Consider the following 14,387-nt stretch of genomic DNA (forward strand, 5'->3'; position numbering starts at 1 on the left):
CAGGCAGGACAGGTGACCCAGACTGACCTGAGGGGTATTCCTACCACTTAACATCATGCTCAGTGACAAAACCTGAGCAAGGAGGCAGAGGCAAGGAAAACAGTGGGTTTTGTTCTTTTTTTTGTTGTTTGTTTTTGACTTGGAGAAGGGCTGGGGAAGTGGCTAGAGATAGCCTTTGCATTGCATGGATTTTCCTCCTCTGTATTTCAACCTACACGTTTTCTTGTTTTTGTTCTTTATATTCTTTTCCCTGCCCTGAGGACAGGTGGTACAAACTGTCTTAGGGTCAGCCCACCACAGTCTGGGCTGCGTAATGTAGCCTCCTGCTCTCAGCCAAGTCTCCAAACCAGGTTAAGGAGACATCTGGATCGAGTCCCCACCCTCACCATCACACTGACTAATTTATTAATCCCATTACATTGAGATGCTATCTCCAGCTTGACTGCCAGTGGAAACATGCTCAAATATCACTCCACAGACCTAAGATTTCATGGCCAACAACTGTGATAAAGTGAAGAACTTCTTGCTGAAAGCAATTAAGAATACAATGCTTCAAAAGCTGTGTCCATGAAATGACAGTATTATGCAGTTAGTTAAAAGTGACCACAACAAGATTCGCCACAAATAAACCAATTTATTACTTTTTGGCAAGTTCCATACAACATGAGCAAGGATCTTTCGCTCACTATATTATAACACTCTTTTGCTTTATACAGATTGTAAACAAACTGTTGGTACAGGCATTCCATGATTCTGGTATCTTTCTCTTTCAGGTAAAGAAACAAGAATGAAAATCCAATAAACCAAACTTCTTTCACAAGTTATCTATGAAAAGCAGCATATGCATTTCGTATCAATTTTGAGCAATATCAAGAAGGGTATTGCAAACTATTATTTTTAGTGAAATTCAGTGGTATTATGAATAGACACACCTTTTACATGCTTTGAAATTAGATTCATGGTTTCATATTGCCAGTGGACAGAAGCTCCGTCGCATTCAGCAAGGGCCGCCCGAGTCTCCAGTTTCTTCTTTTGATTACATTCCACCCAAACCCAAGACCCGCTGGCAAAAAGTAACAAAACCCTTTGCACCAACCCCAGGAATGGATGTAGAAGAGATTTTTTTCTGACTGCGGAGCCTGGAGAGAAGGAGGATGCAGAATGGGTTTCAATAAAAGCAGTCAAAGGAGGAAAAATAGCATCATGGGGTGGTCCTGCAAGGGCCGATGTGGAAACAAACTGTGGCTGCAGAAGGCACAAGGTGGGCTGCACTGGAGGCTGTAACCGTGACCCAACAAAATGCAGAAATAGAGACCCCGGCTTTCTGAATGCCACGGTGTGTGAGGACCAAACAAGGGCCTCTGAAGGTTCCTTCAGACTAGAAGACCCTACTGAAGTGACTGCAGGAGAGAACTGACAATTCACAGGTTCTCATTATTGAACCAGCTCCTGTCCACCCACTACACTTCTGCTATAAATAGCTATTTTTTATTTTTCTCTCTCAAAGTGCTTTAAATTAGACATAATCTGATCCATAAAGTGAACACTTACCTCTTTGAGTAAGAGCAGATTTACTTTTTAGAATTTGTAAGTCCCAAAAGGTCAATCCACTGGCTAGATTCACCGAAGAATTACAAAATATGCACTGTTAGCTCAAGCTTCAATCCAGGGCATACCTGTTTAAGTTTGCTAAAAACTGCTTTTCTCCACACTAACTTATTAGCATTAAAATAACACAGACATTTATGATGTTATTGGCAAAGAGTTTAAAAAAATCTATTGTTAAAAGCAATGATTGCATTATAGTAATGCTGCTAATTTTGAAGTCATAATTATAGCAACCTCAATACAGAAATCTTCATTTCCAATGTAAAAAGACAAGCCATATTTTTAAAAAAAACAAACACCCTTCAAGTCTTCTCTGTGCATAATAAGCAGCAATGAAAATGAAATTAATTCTTTTGTAGATTCTTTTATGCCTTTAAAGTTACTGGCATAAAACAAAGTGGTTATTTTTATCCCTGTATGTAACCGGCTGTTTTAAGCTTTATAAAATACTGCTTTTTAGGTGACACTTAAATCAGCAGATCCATAAATGATGAGTTACGACAAATTTCACTACCTGAACTGAAGAAATTGAGAAGCTTTCTGGTTTTAAGATTTCTGTGTTATCAAAATGCACAGATGAAGATTAAGGATGAACTCACATCAATGCTACGATGTACATAAACAGTAATCCTCTTCCAAACAGATTTAGTAGTTGGAAGAGCATCAAGTGTTCCTACTGCCAGCTGCAAAACACAGGTGAATCCCTCAAACTTTGGCAAAAACTTAAATAGGCATCCATAAAATTGTATGACTGTTTGCAATTCCTTCAACCAAGCAAGAGATTCTACTATTGAATTTCCCTCCAGCTCTTCCCTGCCCAAATAAAGGAGCAGATCCCTATTATAGTATTAAAGCTATATCCTGTTGAAACTAAAGAAACACTGCAAAGTCTGTCAACTTTTTTCAAGTCCTCAACTCTTCCATGATCATGAAAATCTGCCAGAAATAATGTGACAGGAACCTTCAGGTAACCTTAATTCTTCAGTAGACTGGAGATTAATCAAAACATTTACTGCTGAGTATTTTCACTGTGGCATGGGATAAAGCTCTATTAAAACAAAAAGTTTTAATCTATACAGCCAGCATTTTAGAGATTTTCTAAATATGATTAATACCAACAAGTTCAAAATACTGTTGCATTGTTTGCATTTTTTGTTTGTTTCAAACCAAGAGCTTTTTCTGATTCACAGTAAAACCCTGGTACCTCTTTTTTTTTTTTTTAAATTGTTAATCCATTCCAGGTAGTTTTACTTCACAGTCTCTCTGAGAATTGTTTGGAGCCCAGCGTATCAAGATGCAACTGTTATCCACGTGGATTTTTTTTTTTTAATGTTAGCTGCCATTTTCTGTAGCAGTGTCTGTTAGAAGTTTTACAGAATTATAATGTTCTCCTAATCCATAGGCATGTCTCATATACCTAAAAAAAGTTAGAAAACAACTGCTTAGTTTAGCTAAAATATACTGCATGACAAACATCAAGAGCACTCGAAGACAGCTTAAATAAATTCAAGTTTTAGCAAAAGTTCTTAGAAAAAATACGTGGTCATAAAAAAAAAGACTGAATATAAATATATAAAATATAAATATATACGGTCAACAAGGAGTTTCTAATTTTGGTGACTTCCAGACATAAATTGACATAAGCTTTGAATAAAAGTTTCCTGATGCATTTTTTTTAATCAATTTCACAATGATTTTGGAATTAACAGGTAAATAACTTTGCAGCATTCTATAAAGTAGTGACTGAATCATGCTTCAGACTCATTGTCAGCATTTTAAGAATGTTAATCTTAATATCTTCAAAGTTATTGTAGATCACAACTACCATTTCTGAAAAAAATTACCATTGGTCTTGAAGGTCAATGTCAGGCGGATAAATGAAAATGAAACAAAACAGATGAGAATCAAAGGTGAGTTCTCTCATACAGAAATAAATGCAATGATTTTAAAAATGGGTAAAATGACACACTTACACAAGTGTTATTGGTTTGCCTGAATATTCTTCACCAACGATAATGGAAGGGGAATCCATTTGCACTACTTCAATAGGTGTTTGCAAAATGTGTGACAAAGCCCTTAGCTGTAAGGCATAAAAAGAATTCAACAACAGGATTAAATCCAACATGGTTAGGGGGGAAGAAGACATGATAGTTAGCTTTAGCAAATATAAGTTTAGGCGTAACACTTCAAATTTTGTTTTGAAATTAAACTCTGTTAAAATAAGCAAAATAGCTTCAACTTTTTGAGCTGTAATTTAAAATAAGTTGCCTTAAGGTAAAGAGTTTTGATGATAAAAACAGGTAACATTGTGCTAGCTTTAATAATTTAATAACTACTGTTTTAGAAAGCAGTAAAAGATAAAAAGCAAAGACATAAACGAAAACAAACATAAGATGCTTTCCCTTTAAGAAATATTGTTCCCCCTCACCTTTTGTCATTCTTTCTAGTGATATTTTGGACAATCAAATTCTTTAGCTGCTATCATCAAATTTATCAGGACAGCAGGGGACCATCAGAAATCTACTGACATTGGGAAACTATTTATAGCTATAGGAGAAAATTCTTGATAAAATTATGAATGTGCTTCCTTATGCCTACAGGCATATTATTTCTTCATAAATCCTTTTTTGAAGATATACTGATAATTTGTGAAATTGTGAGACAATTTCAAGTGAATACTTACTTCCAGTTGACCACCCCACGCAGCGGTATTTGCTATATCATCACAGTATTTTTCAAATTCCTCTGTGGAGAAAGGAAAAGTCAGCTTTCAGTAGTTCTCTCTAAACAAGCAAAGAGCAAGCAAGTGAAGAAAAATACTGATCCTAAAGTGAAAAACTAGAACCAGAAAAGTCCAAATGCAGGAAAACATATTTGCTCACTGAAGAGAAGGAATAATATTTGCTAGATTTCTTTAATAAAATAAAATTATGACCTGGGTGTACCAAGTAACAAAGTAAATCTTCTGTGCTCTGTAGAACACAGCAGAACCAACAAATTAATAAAGTTCAGGAACAAACATATCATTATGAAGAAGAAGAATTATAAAATTAAGTTTTCTAAAGTCTCTTATGACACAATTCTTACCTCTGCTATACATGTCTCCAGTAGTGGGATTTGTAAGAAATGGCAGGAAGTCATCAGAATGGCTTTGCATATACTTTGCCGTTTGGTTTCTCAGAGTTGTAACAGTCCAGGAATTCTGGCAATCCTTGAGCTGATCTTCGATAGCTCTGTACATGCAATGGCCATCAGAAGGAATCTGCTTAATCTCCAAGTGTCTTGCTGCCAACAGGGAGGCAAGTTTCTGACTTTCAACATGTCTAGCACCTGTTAAATTCTCAATCTCAGCTTCAGCTATCCTTTCTTCTCTTTCTTTCTCCAAGGCAGCTTTCTTTTCCTTAGATTGAAAACACATCAAATATTAAGATGTCTGTACAGTTCTTGTCTTAGTACTTGTCTCTAACTCTTCAAATGTTTCCTCAGTACATTCATGTTTGTGAAATGCTCTCCTGAATTAGTAATACTAAGTCTCAGAAACCTTCCAAAAACCTAAACACTAACAAATGCTAGATGACCAATACATCCTAAAACTCAAATATTTACAAGAACTTCAGAAGTAAGCTTCTTTTATTAAATCTGTAAAGTTCTACCACTTCAACTTTTCCCCACGCAGTATCCTACATATTTTTCATAAGAATTTCACTAAAATACTAATAAAGAAATAAAATAATTTGGTTTAGATATTTTTCTTGTCTCCTATGTCTTTTTCTTTTATCTCCTATTTTGATTCCCAATTCATGGCTAAGCATAAAAAAGTGGATCTTTAAAAAAAATACTTATGTATTTCTATGTAGCAACCCTACAGATTTTGAAGACACATAGGAGGTACAAAATTAATACTGAGTTAGCCAGGTAAGGCCTCCTGTAAAATCGTTAAACTTCAGTTATATTCATTTAAACTGAAACATATCTGTAAAATGTTTAAACACTACATACCCTCCTCTTCTGTGCTTTTGATATTCGAGGTTGCTGAATCTGTTGCTCTTGCTGCTCAAGCTCTACATTTGCAACCCCATCAGTTATAGAATATATCTGAAAAGAAAAAAAGAAAATGTTGAAAGTTTCTATTAGCATAAATGATAAATGAGATGTGCATTTCCTGAAACAGTTTTAAGCTGTTTCCAGGTAGTTTCAGTGTGTATTTACAATGCTTTCCACAAAGATCCATATAGCACAAAGCCTGTCAAAGTTGCAAGTCAAGCATTTCACACCCCAACCCCACTGTGATGGGCTTGGTTACTTTTTCCACTGTTCCCCAGAAAATAAATTATTATGAGGTGCATAGCTCAAATTTAACTCAAGCTGTCTGAACACTGCTTATGGACTGCAAGGGAAAATTTTCCTCGCCTTACCAGCAGACAAATGTTAAGCTTAAGCACCCAGAGAGCTGTTACCCAGTTCTGTAACAATTAAAGCAGGAGAAGGCTCCATCATCCATAACAAAACATAAATACCATTTAAAAAAGACAGAGTTGACCTTTCTCAAAAAGAAAGTCAGAACTAATCTCATTATGGTATCAACCAGATGTCACTTTGGGATGCACAGTAATACTTTCAACCTGAACAAAGAGGTTGAGAAATCAAAGAACCCATATACCTCAAACCAAAATCCTGTCAAGGAAGTCTATAACCATAGCAAAGATGTTAGCTTGAAAAGTCCTCCATCACAATGTTTTGACAGCTTGCTTAGCAAAATGAAACTTCTTGTAACTAATCTAAGACACATTCTGTTCAATGCTTACAAATTAATCATCTCCTTAAGCGTCTGAGCAAAGACTACTATGTAAGATTTTTATAGAGTCATACTGCTTGCTTTTTTCACAAGGATTCTCAGCAAATGATTCTGAGTCAAGATTATTTCCCTGAAAGTCATTCACAAATCTTTTTCAGTCTTGTTTTCGAGCAAAAGGGCAATCTGCTTAAGCCTCTATTAAGTTACAAATCTGAAAACACCTGGTCCAGGAAGTGTCACACAGACAGGTTTTTGGAAAAGCATGGAGCATTAGCATCAGTCACAGAGAACCATATTGCACCAATTTAGGCAGACGCTGTACTGCTGTTTAGGTGAAGAAAGTATATGAACAGGCCTGCTTGCACAAACAGCACTTAAATTCAAGCACAAGACACAAATAAAGAGATCTCTTCAGTACTGGATATACAGAATTAAGTCTATGGATTGCAACAACAGGATTCTATTTAATTATTAAGTGCTAAAACATAGGTAATTTTTTAATATCTTATAGAAGTATTTAATTGTATCTGATTTACTCCACTCAGTATTCCTCAGATTTTAGTAAAACTAAGCCTCTGTTAAAAATTAAATGGTTTGGCATCCAGCAGCACACTGGAAACTGGAATCCAAGTAAGTAGCTATGCTGCCAACACGGCAGAACAGAAGCATTTAAGCCAACTCCCGTGTCTGCAGAAAGCGCGTTCTTAAAAACAAGGTCTGTTATACTGTGGACAGAATTGCAAAGCCAATCACACAGCATTAGTCAACTGCCTGTCAAAGTCCATCAATACCCTAGTAGCCTACATAAGATAATTAGAATTACTACACAACAGGAACTAAAAAAAAAAAATATTAAAAAAATCATTAAGAAGCCTGAGCTACTAACACACTGCAAGAGCAAAATCAAATACTGCTCACCAACAAGAATACAGCTAAATAACTCTTCCAGCATAACAGCTAGGTCTTCCCAAAGTTACCAGTATTACAAGGAAAAGAATAAATGCTTTAAAATCATTACACATTACTTCATTATCATCTTAAAAAGTTAAATAAGTCCTAATACAAATTGTATCTGTACAGCTTCAGCTGAAGTTAAGGCATATACCTTATTCTGCTCAGGTGTAGCTTCCTTCAGCTGCTTTAATTCCTCCTTGTGCTTCTGTTCAAGTTCTGCCTCCAGTTTGGCAACTTCATCAGCCAGCTGTTTTCGTCTCTTTTTATCATTCTTGGGAACAGCATTTTTCATGCCTTGAATTTTTGCTGTTAAAGAAGCAGCGAGATAAAATGTTACCTCTAAATATAGCTACTCCACAATCATTGAAGGAAGGAGGGCTGCTAGTCTTAAAAGAAATTACACACGTCAAGATACCACAATTATCACATTTTAAAATCACGTACATTTTCTTAACACACACAATCATAACATCCTAAGAAGAAAAAAGCTTGTATGCGGTTGCTATTAAGAACACTTAAGAATTTTATCAACACAACAGACCTCAGCCTGTTTCTTCCAAATAAAATTATTTGGTTATTGAGTTCTCAAATCCTATCACAGAAAAGGTGTATGCTTTTTATAGCAGACAAAGAAAAAACAGAGATTACCTGTCCTTAATAAAGCTTCTAAAAGCTGAATTCAAGAAGTATGTCTTGAATAAGATAAGCATCAATTTGCTTAAGTCCCTTAAGTATTTTTAGGCCTTCGGTCAAGGCTTCATTTCTTCAATGACAAAATAGTTTGGTTAGAAAGGATGTCCAGAAGTGATCTAGTTCAACCTCCTGCTCCAAGCAGGGCTGATGACAAAGTTAGATCAGGAATTTATTCATGACTGTGGAGCATCTCCAGGGATGGACGTTCTGCAACTTTTGGGGGCATTCTTTTCTAGCATTCAACCATTCTTGTTATGAAAATGTTTTTCTTTTTTTCTTCCCAAGAGAATCTTTCTTACTACTTCCAACTCTTGTCTCTAGCCTGTTCACTATGCTTTGCTTGAAGAGTCCAGCTCCACCTGTTCCATTTGGTAGTGGAAACAACCAGATCCCCCATAATCTCTTCTCCAGGCTGAATAAACTCAGCTTCCACAGCCTTTGCACTTACACAAACATACCCTGATAGCTCTCCTCACTTCTGCATTCACTGTTTTAGTGTTCCAGCACTAACTGCTTAACACCCTGCTTACAATTCATCACCAGTACATTTTTACTGCCCTTCACCCTTGACTGGGTGACTGCAATGATAATGAAACTTTTCAAAAAGAGACTGCAAGAACACTTACACTAAAAGATTTATGTCAAGTATTCAGCCTCACAGATGAAGCACTTGAGTTAGACAAAGAAGCAGTTCTGATCATAAAGATTGATGTAATGAGGGAGAAGGAAACCCATGCACGGACTCACCAGTACGCAAGGAGAGTACATTGTGGGGTGGCAGCTACAAGGATCATTAAGTGGAAGAGATGCTGGGTTCTCAGAGGCTGAGATGCACCTTACATTAATTCTTTGGAACAAATTGTTTTGCTGTCAGTTAATCATTGTACTTCTCGGGAATGTGTTTTTCAAGTGAGTAGGTTTAAGTTACCTGCCTCTCCATCACGAAGACGGACTCAGTCTTCTGTAAAGAACCTGATGCCCTTTTAGGCAGGGGAGGACTGAAATTCCTCAGCATCTCCCAGCTAGCGTACCATGTGCTCCAGCTACCTAATTCTTGATTACTACCTGTCTTTTCAATATCAGTTAACTTCAGGGGATGAAAAACCATCTCAAAATACTAAGTTCCTACAAATATAATAATAATTATTAGCTGTTATTAGTTAATAGCCAAATAGTTTCTCTCCACCTCTTTAACCCTTTGATAAGAAGGCTGCAACTGACATATCACACACCAAAGAAACCAAACAAGGAAAAGGCCACATCAATGTAGATTAACAAAAAGGTAACAATGAACAATGAAACTCAACAGAATCCAGCTGGCAGAACATTAATATATAATGGGGCCAGTAAAATGGGGCTCATAAGAGTTGAAGCGCGGTGCTGTAAGCCCACACGGGTCCTCTACTACAGGGATGGCCGGGTGGGAGGTTGGAGGCGGATCACTGCAGATCAGCCGCGTTTGGGATGATGAAATGTGGCCGCATGGGCAGCGGGGAGGCCGGCTTCCCTAAAACACCTCACAGAAGCACACATCTCCCTCCACTTCAGGGCAAGGCAGCGCGGTGCTGGCACCCTGGCTGTTATGGCGGGGCTGCTACCTCACCCTCCGTGCCCTTCCTACGCGGCCAGGCACAGATCCCACACGGCAGGCAGCAGTAATATCACGACTATCGTCTTCCTTCCTGTCGTGAGCGATGTCCCTTGCTCTCCCAGAGCTGGGGCCGCTGTAACCCCACCGGGCACCCCAAAACCTTCCTCCCCCCCCCCCGCATAGCGAGGCGCTAGGCAGGGAAGGCCGCTCCCTCCTCCCGGCGAGGCGCCTCACCTTGGAGCTCCCGCTTCTCCTTGCGCTGCCGCTTGACGAGGCGCTGCAAGGGCCCGCCGTCCTCCTCCTCTTCATCCTCCTCCGCCGCCATCTCCTCCTCCTCCTCGGCCCCGCAGCCCTCCATGGGCGCCCGGCGGCACCTCCCTCCCGCCCCGCGCACACGGCGCCTCAGCGCTGAGGGGAAGCGGCCGCCATGACGCGTCCCGCCCTTCCCTCCCCTCCCCTTCCTTCACCGCCGGCACCGGCCGCTCTCTCCGCTGCTGTCGCCGGGGGGCGATGGTGGCCAAGGGCTTCTCGCCGCTCGGCATGGCCGCCGGAGCCAGCCCGGACGGGTCTCTGCTTTGTAGGGCCGCGAGGGGGTGAAGAGGGCAGGGGGTGTTTAGGGGGAAAGCAGCCCCCGTCTCCTTTCTGCCCCCTGACGAAAATAACCACCCAGCTCCTTGCGCCGACCAATGCTCGATGAGGAGCTTATTTATCCTGTTAACTTTGGTGCAAAATAGAGTGTTATGTACATGTTTGTTCATTTATTTATTACCTGCAATTAATTAAAGCTACGAAGTACCTTATAGACTCGGGCTTTTCCAAGTTGTGATGTTCGTGGTTTGTGTCTCCTCACCACCGTGAAGTTATTTCTCATTCTCTCTAGTCTTTTTTTATTATGGTAATATAAAATAATATCTCTTTTTATTATAGTAAAACCCAAATGTCTTGGTTGGGGTTAAATCCCCACCACAAAGTGTGCTGAAGAGTGTGCAAACCTTCCTGAGGATGTCGGAGCTACAGGTTGCTGCTGAGTGTTAGCGTGGAGTGAGAAGCTCAGTTCACTGCTGGCACATTTATTTTGTGTTCATTTGGGTAAAATTATAATTGAAAACTTTAATAATTGTTTTTGAAATGACGTAAATCAAGCAAAAATCTTGCTACTGGAAATATTTGCATTAATCTCTTATGGCATTGCTGTTATTGTTTTCCATTTGAATTAGCAGATCCTCTGCAAGTACAGTGCCAAGCACAAAGAAAGGAAACTTTGATCTAAAGCAGAATTGTAAGGTGATGGGTCAGACTCCTGTGCTGCACCAAACCACACAATTACCTGTATCCTGAATATATGTTATATTTTGCCCTTCCCTCCATCTGCTTTTTTCCTGCCTGTTGGAATAAAACTAAATAACAAACCTTATCTCAATTGCCAAACAAACAACAGCAAAAAAAAAAAAAAAAAAGTCTCATTGAAAAACAATGAGGAAGGGTTGTCTTTCAACTGGAAAGAGAGGTTAGTGTTGGAACTTGATAGAATTGGCCCTGTAAGTATTTTTGTATACTATTAACAAATACAGAATACGGACAAATACAGATTTGGGATAGATTTGTCTTGATTAACATATATATGTACTCTATATCAGATTGTTAATGACCTGTTTGTCACACGTGTGCATATATGAATATACTGATGTAATACATTAAAAATGCTTTATATTTAAAAATAATAAATACTGGTTTTGTCTCCTACCTTTTTTGTCAGACTTTTGTCACATCTTCAGCAGTAGTCTGATATATATATAAAACAAATGCCAGTGAGTTCCTAAGCTGACCAAATGCAAAGTGCTGTGATGATAGAAGTGGGCGGATACAAGTGATCTGATGATACACTACCCACATTTGAACACCACACATCTTAACTCAATTATCAAGGTTACATGAGATTGGAGATTTTAGTACACAGTATGTATGAGGGAGTACATTTTAGAGACTAGTGGTACAATAAATGCTGGGGAGGTCGTGCTACACAGCCAGCTAAACCTGAGTTTCCTCTGCTGCTGCAAAGCGTAGAATGAATGAAAATTACTAAGAAGAGCACTGCCATTGCTAGCAATAGGCCACAGGCTTAATGCCAACTTCTCAAGGCCTCAGTCCTGTTCTACGGGGTTTGTTATCAACCTGTTGTGAGAACCTGACCTGTGAAAGGGAGCTTGGTGCCAGACATCTATTATGAACTGAGTTTAATGTGGGATAACAGCAAAGGCCTTGAAAATACTGGAACAAGTTGAAAACCGAGTCCAACAGTATAAACAACCAGTTCTTACAGGATTGCAAACTATGAGAAGGACTCCTCTGAGCATACCAAAGAAGAGCAGCAGCAGCTAAGAGAAGAACAACTGAGCAACAGGAGGGATTTGCTGAGACCTGAGAAAGAAGGGCTCCCAAGTACCACAAGGTGTGGATACAGCTTAGGGGTGTAGTCCAAAGGCTGCCTGCCAGCTGTCTCATGCAAATCATCACTATGGGGATCTGCAGTCATGATGTCAGGGGGATTGACAGGGCTGCAAGTGTGCTACCTGCTCTCCCTGCCTGTGCTAAGGGTCCCGATGCCCCTTGCCTGCTTGTCCCATGATCCCTGGCTCCTCAAGGATGTCTTGGCCTGCCAGCTCATTAGGAACATGCACATTAGGATCAGGTCCATGCATTTTTTCCCAAAAATATCCTGTGCCTTTTCCCTGTTCAACACTTAAATAAAATGTTTAAATAAAGCCTAATTGTGTCTAAGCTCAGTTCAGCTGATTATGGTTCCTGGGCAGAAAGGATGATTTAACAATAAGGTCATAATAAAATCTAACGGTTAGAAGCTGGGAAAAAAAAAAAAAAAAGAAAGAAAAAAAAAAAAAAAGGAGAGAACTGAAATCTGAGGTAACTAACTGTGAAACACTTTATCTAGGATGTGATAGGTTCACTCACACAAGTCTTTCAAGTCTTTAAATCAAGTCTGGGTGCCTTCCTATAGATATGCAGTAGCTCATCTGTAAATTACAGGTTCCATGCAAGAAAAGTTTATTAAAATTCTCTCAGAATTCAAAGGAGTCTGGAGACTGGATTATTATAATCACCCTTTCTGGTATTAACATTTAGGATTTTATTAATCTGTTTTGGAAAGAGAAACTCTAACTTCCCATCCAAACCAATGATAGCTATAAAATGGTCTGTACTAAGCATCGTCTGGTTTACATAGTGTCAAAATAGGAATTTTCAGAATTAAGGGGTGCTTTTGAAATGTGCCTTAATATTGGCAAATTAGTCACTGAAGTCGTTGACTGAGGGTTACCTTTGATAACAGCTGACTGGAACAGTGAATTTACAAGCTGTTTTGTTCTCTTTTTTCATATTGATTTTCTGAAAATGAAAGAATGCATTGCTATTTGTAGTATTATGCTTTGACATAATTTCTGGTATCTTTCTCCCAGTAGTTTCCCAGTGTTTAGTAAGCATGCTGAAGTTCAGGAGGACCTTTTGTTCATAGGTATTTTATAAGTCAGGGTGGAACCTGTAGTACTTCTGGCACTGTGAAAATCTAGATGTTGTATCTTCAGTGCCAAAATCAGGAAGCTAGTGCTGTGTAGCAGGCAGTTTTCATGACAGCAGTAATGAGCATCCACATCTTACTCCAACTGAATGGTATAAAACATTAGTCAAGCAAAGAAGCTGTCTTACTACTTTTAGGTAAATGTGTATCTCATTTCCCTCCATTATCTCCCAGATGTTTCTTGCTGGTTGTGCACTGTAGTGAATTACAGACTTGGCTGTAGCCATACACAAAATTCTTAAAGTAGCTTTATTGTTTCACTGAGGTTTTGTTGACCATTTTCTGACTTACACACTATGTAACCAGTCACTCTGGATCATTTGATGCAGGGCACTGAATAAGAAGTAGCTAAATTTTCCTTTTCTCGGTGTCATAAATCAGCTTGTAGTAAGATTTGCAATTATTCTGCATAAATTAAGAAGTATACATTAAATTGCACTGAAGCCTCCACATAATATAAGGATTAATATAGCACATTTTAATTTGCTCCTAAAACCTGACATAGTATATGTGCACGTTAAGATGTTTAGATTGTTTATGCCATGCCTCTATCTTAAAGATGCCAGCCTGAAATTTCACTAACAGCTGTAAATGAGCTACATGAGCTTTTCCTGTTGTTAGTTATGTTTTCTGGAAACAGTGTCAGTATATTTTAGTAACAGGACATCTGCAGCTAAGATCCCTCATCCATGAAACTGTTTCCTAATATTTCTTCAACATCTATCTGACAAGTGTAGGCTTGCATCTGACAGGTATAGGCTTGGGGAAGAGTGGCTGGAAAACTGCCTGGCAGAAAAGGACCTGGGAGTGCTGGCTAACAGCTGGCTGAACATGAGCCTGCAGCATGTCCAGGTAGCCAAGAAGGCAACTGGCATCTTGGCTTGTATCAGAAATAGTGTGGCCAGCAAGGCCAGGGAAGGGATTGTCCCTCTGTACTCAGCTCTGGTGAGGCCACACCTTGAGCACTGTGTTCAGTTTTGGTCCCCTCACTACAAGAAAGGTATTGAGTGGCTGTAATGCGTTCAGAGAAGTGCAACAAAGCTGGTAAAGGGACTAAAAAATGAGTTATGAGGAGCCGCTGAGGGAACTGGGTTGTTTAGTCTGGAGAAAAGAAGGCTGAGGGGAGACCTCATCACTCTCTACAACTACCTGAGAGG

At 39.1% G+C, this 14,387-nt stretch overlaps 1 protein-coding gene across 1 annotated transcript; it reads right to left on the reverse strand.

Moving 5' to 3' along the window:
• Positions 1-614: 614 nt before the first annotated feature.
• OTUD6B (OTU deubiquitinase 6B) lies at positions 615-10,094 on the reverse strand. Its single transcript, XM_027452456.3, has 7 exons — positions 9,876-10,094; positions 7,509-7,663; positions 5,608-5,703; positions 4,696-5,008; positions 4,292-4,353; positions 3,582-3,688; positions 615-3,025 (listed from the first exon to the last, which is right to left on the reverse strand). Exons 1-7 carry the CDS (start codon positions 9,997-9,999, stop codon positions 2,941-2,943), a joined length of 942 nt encoding a protein of 313 aa, XP_027308257.2. The 5' UTR covers positions 10,000-10,094; the 3' UTR covers positions 615-2,940.
• Positions 10,095-14,387: the final 4,293 nt, after the last annotated feature.

Source organism: Anas platyrhynchos, chromosome 2, assembly GCF_047663525.1.
Source record: "Anas platyrhynchos isolate ZD024472 breed Pekin duck chromosome 2, IASCAAS_PekinDuck_T2T, whole genome shotgun sequence".
Taxonomy (NCBI): Eukaryota; Metazoa; Chordata; class Aves; order Anseriformes; family Anatidae; genus Anas; species Anas platyrhynchos.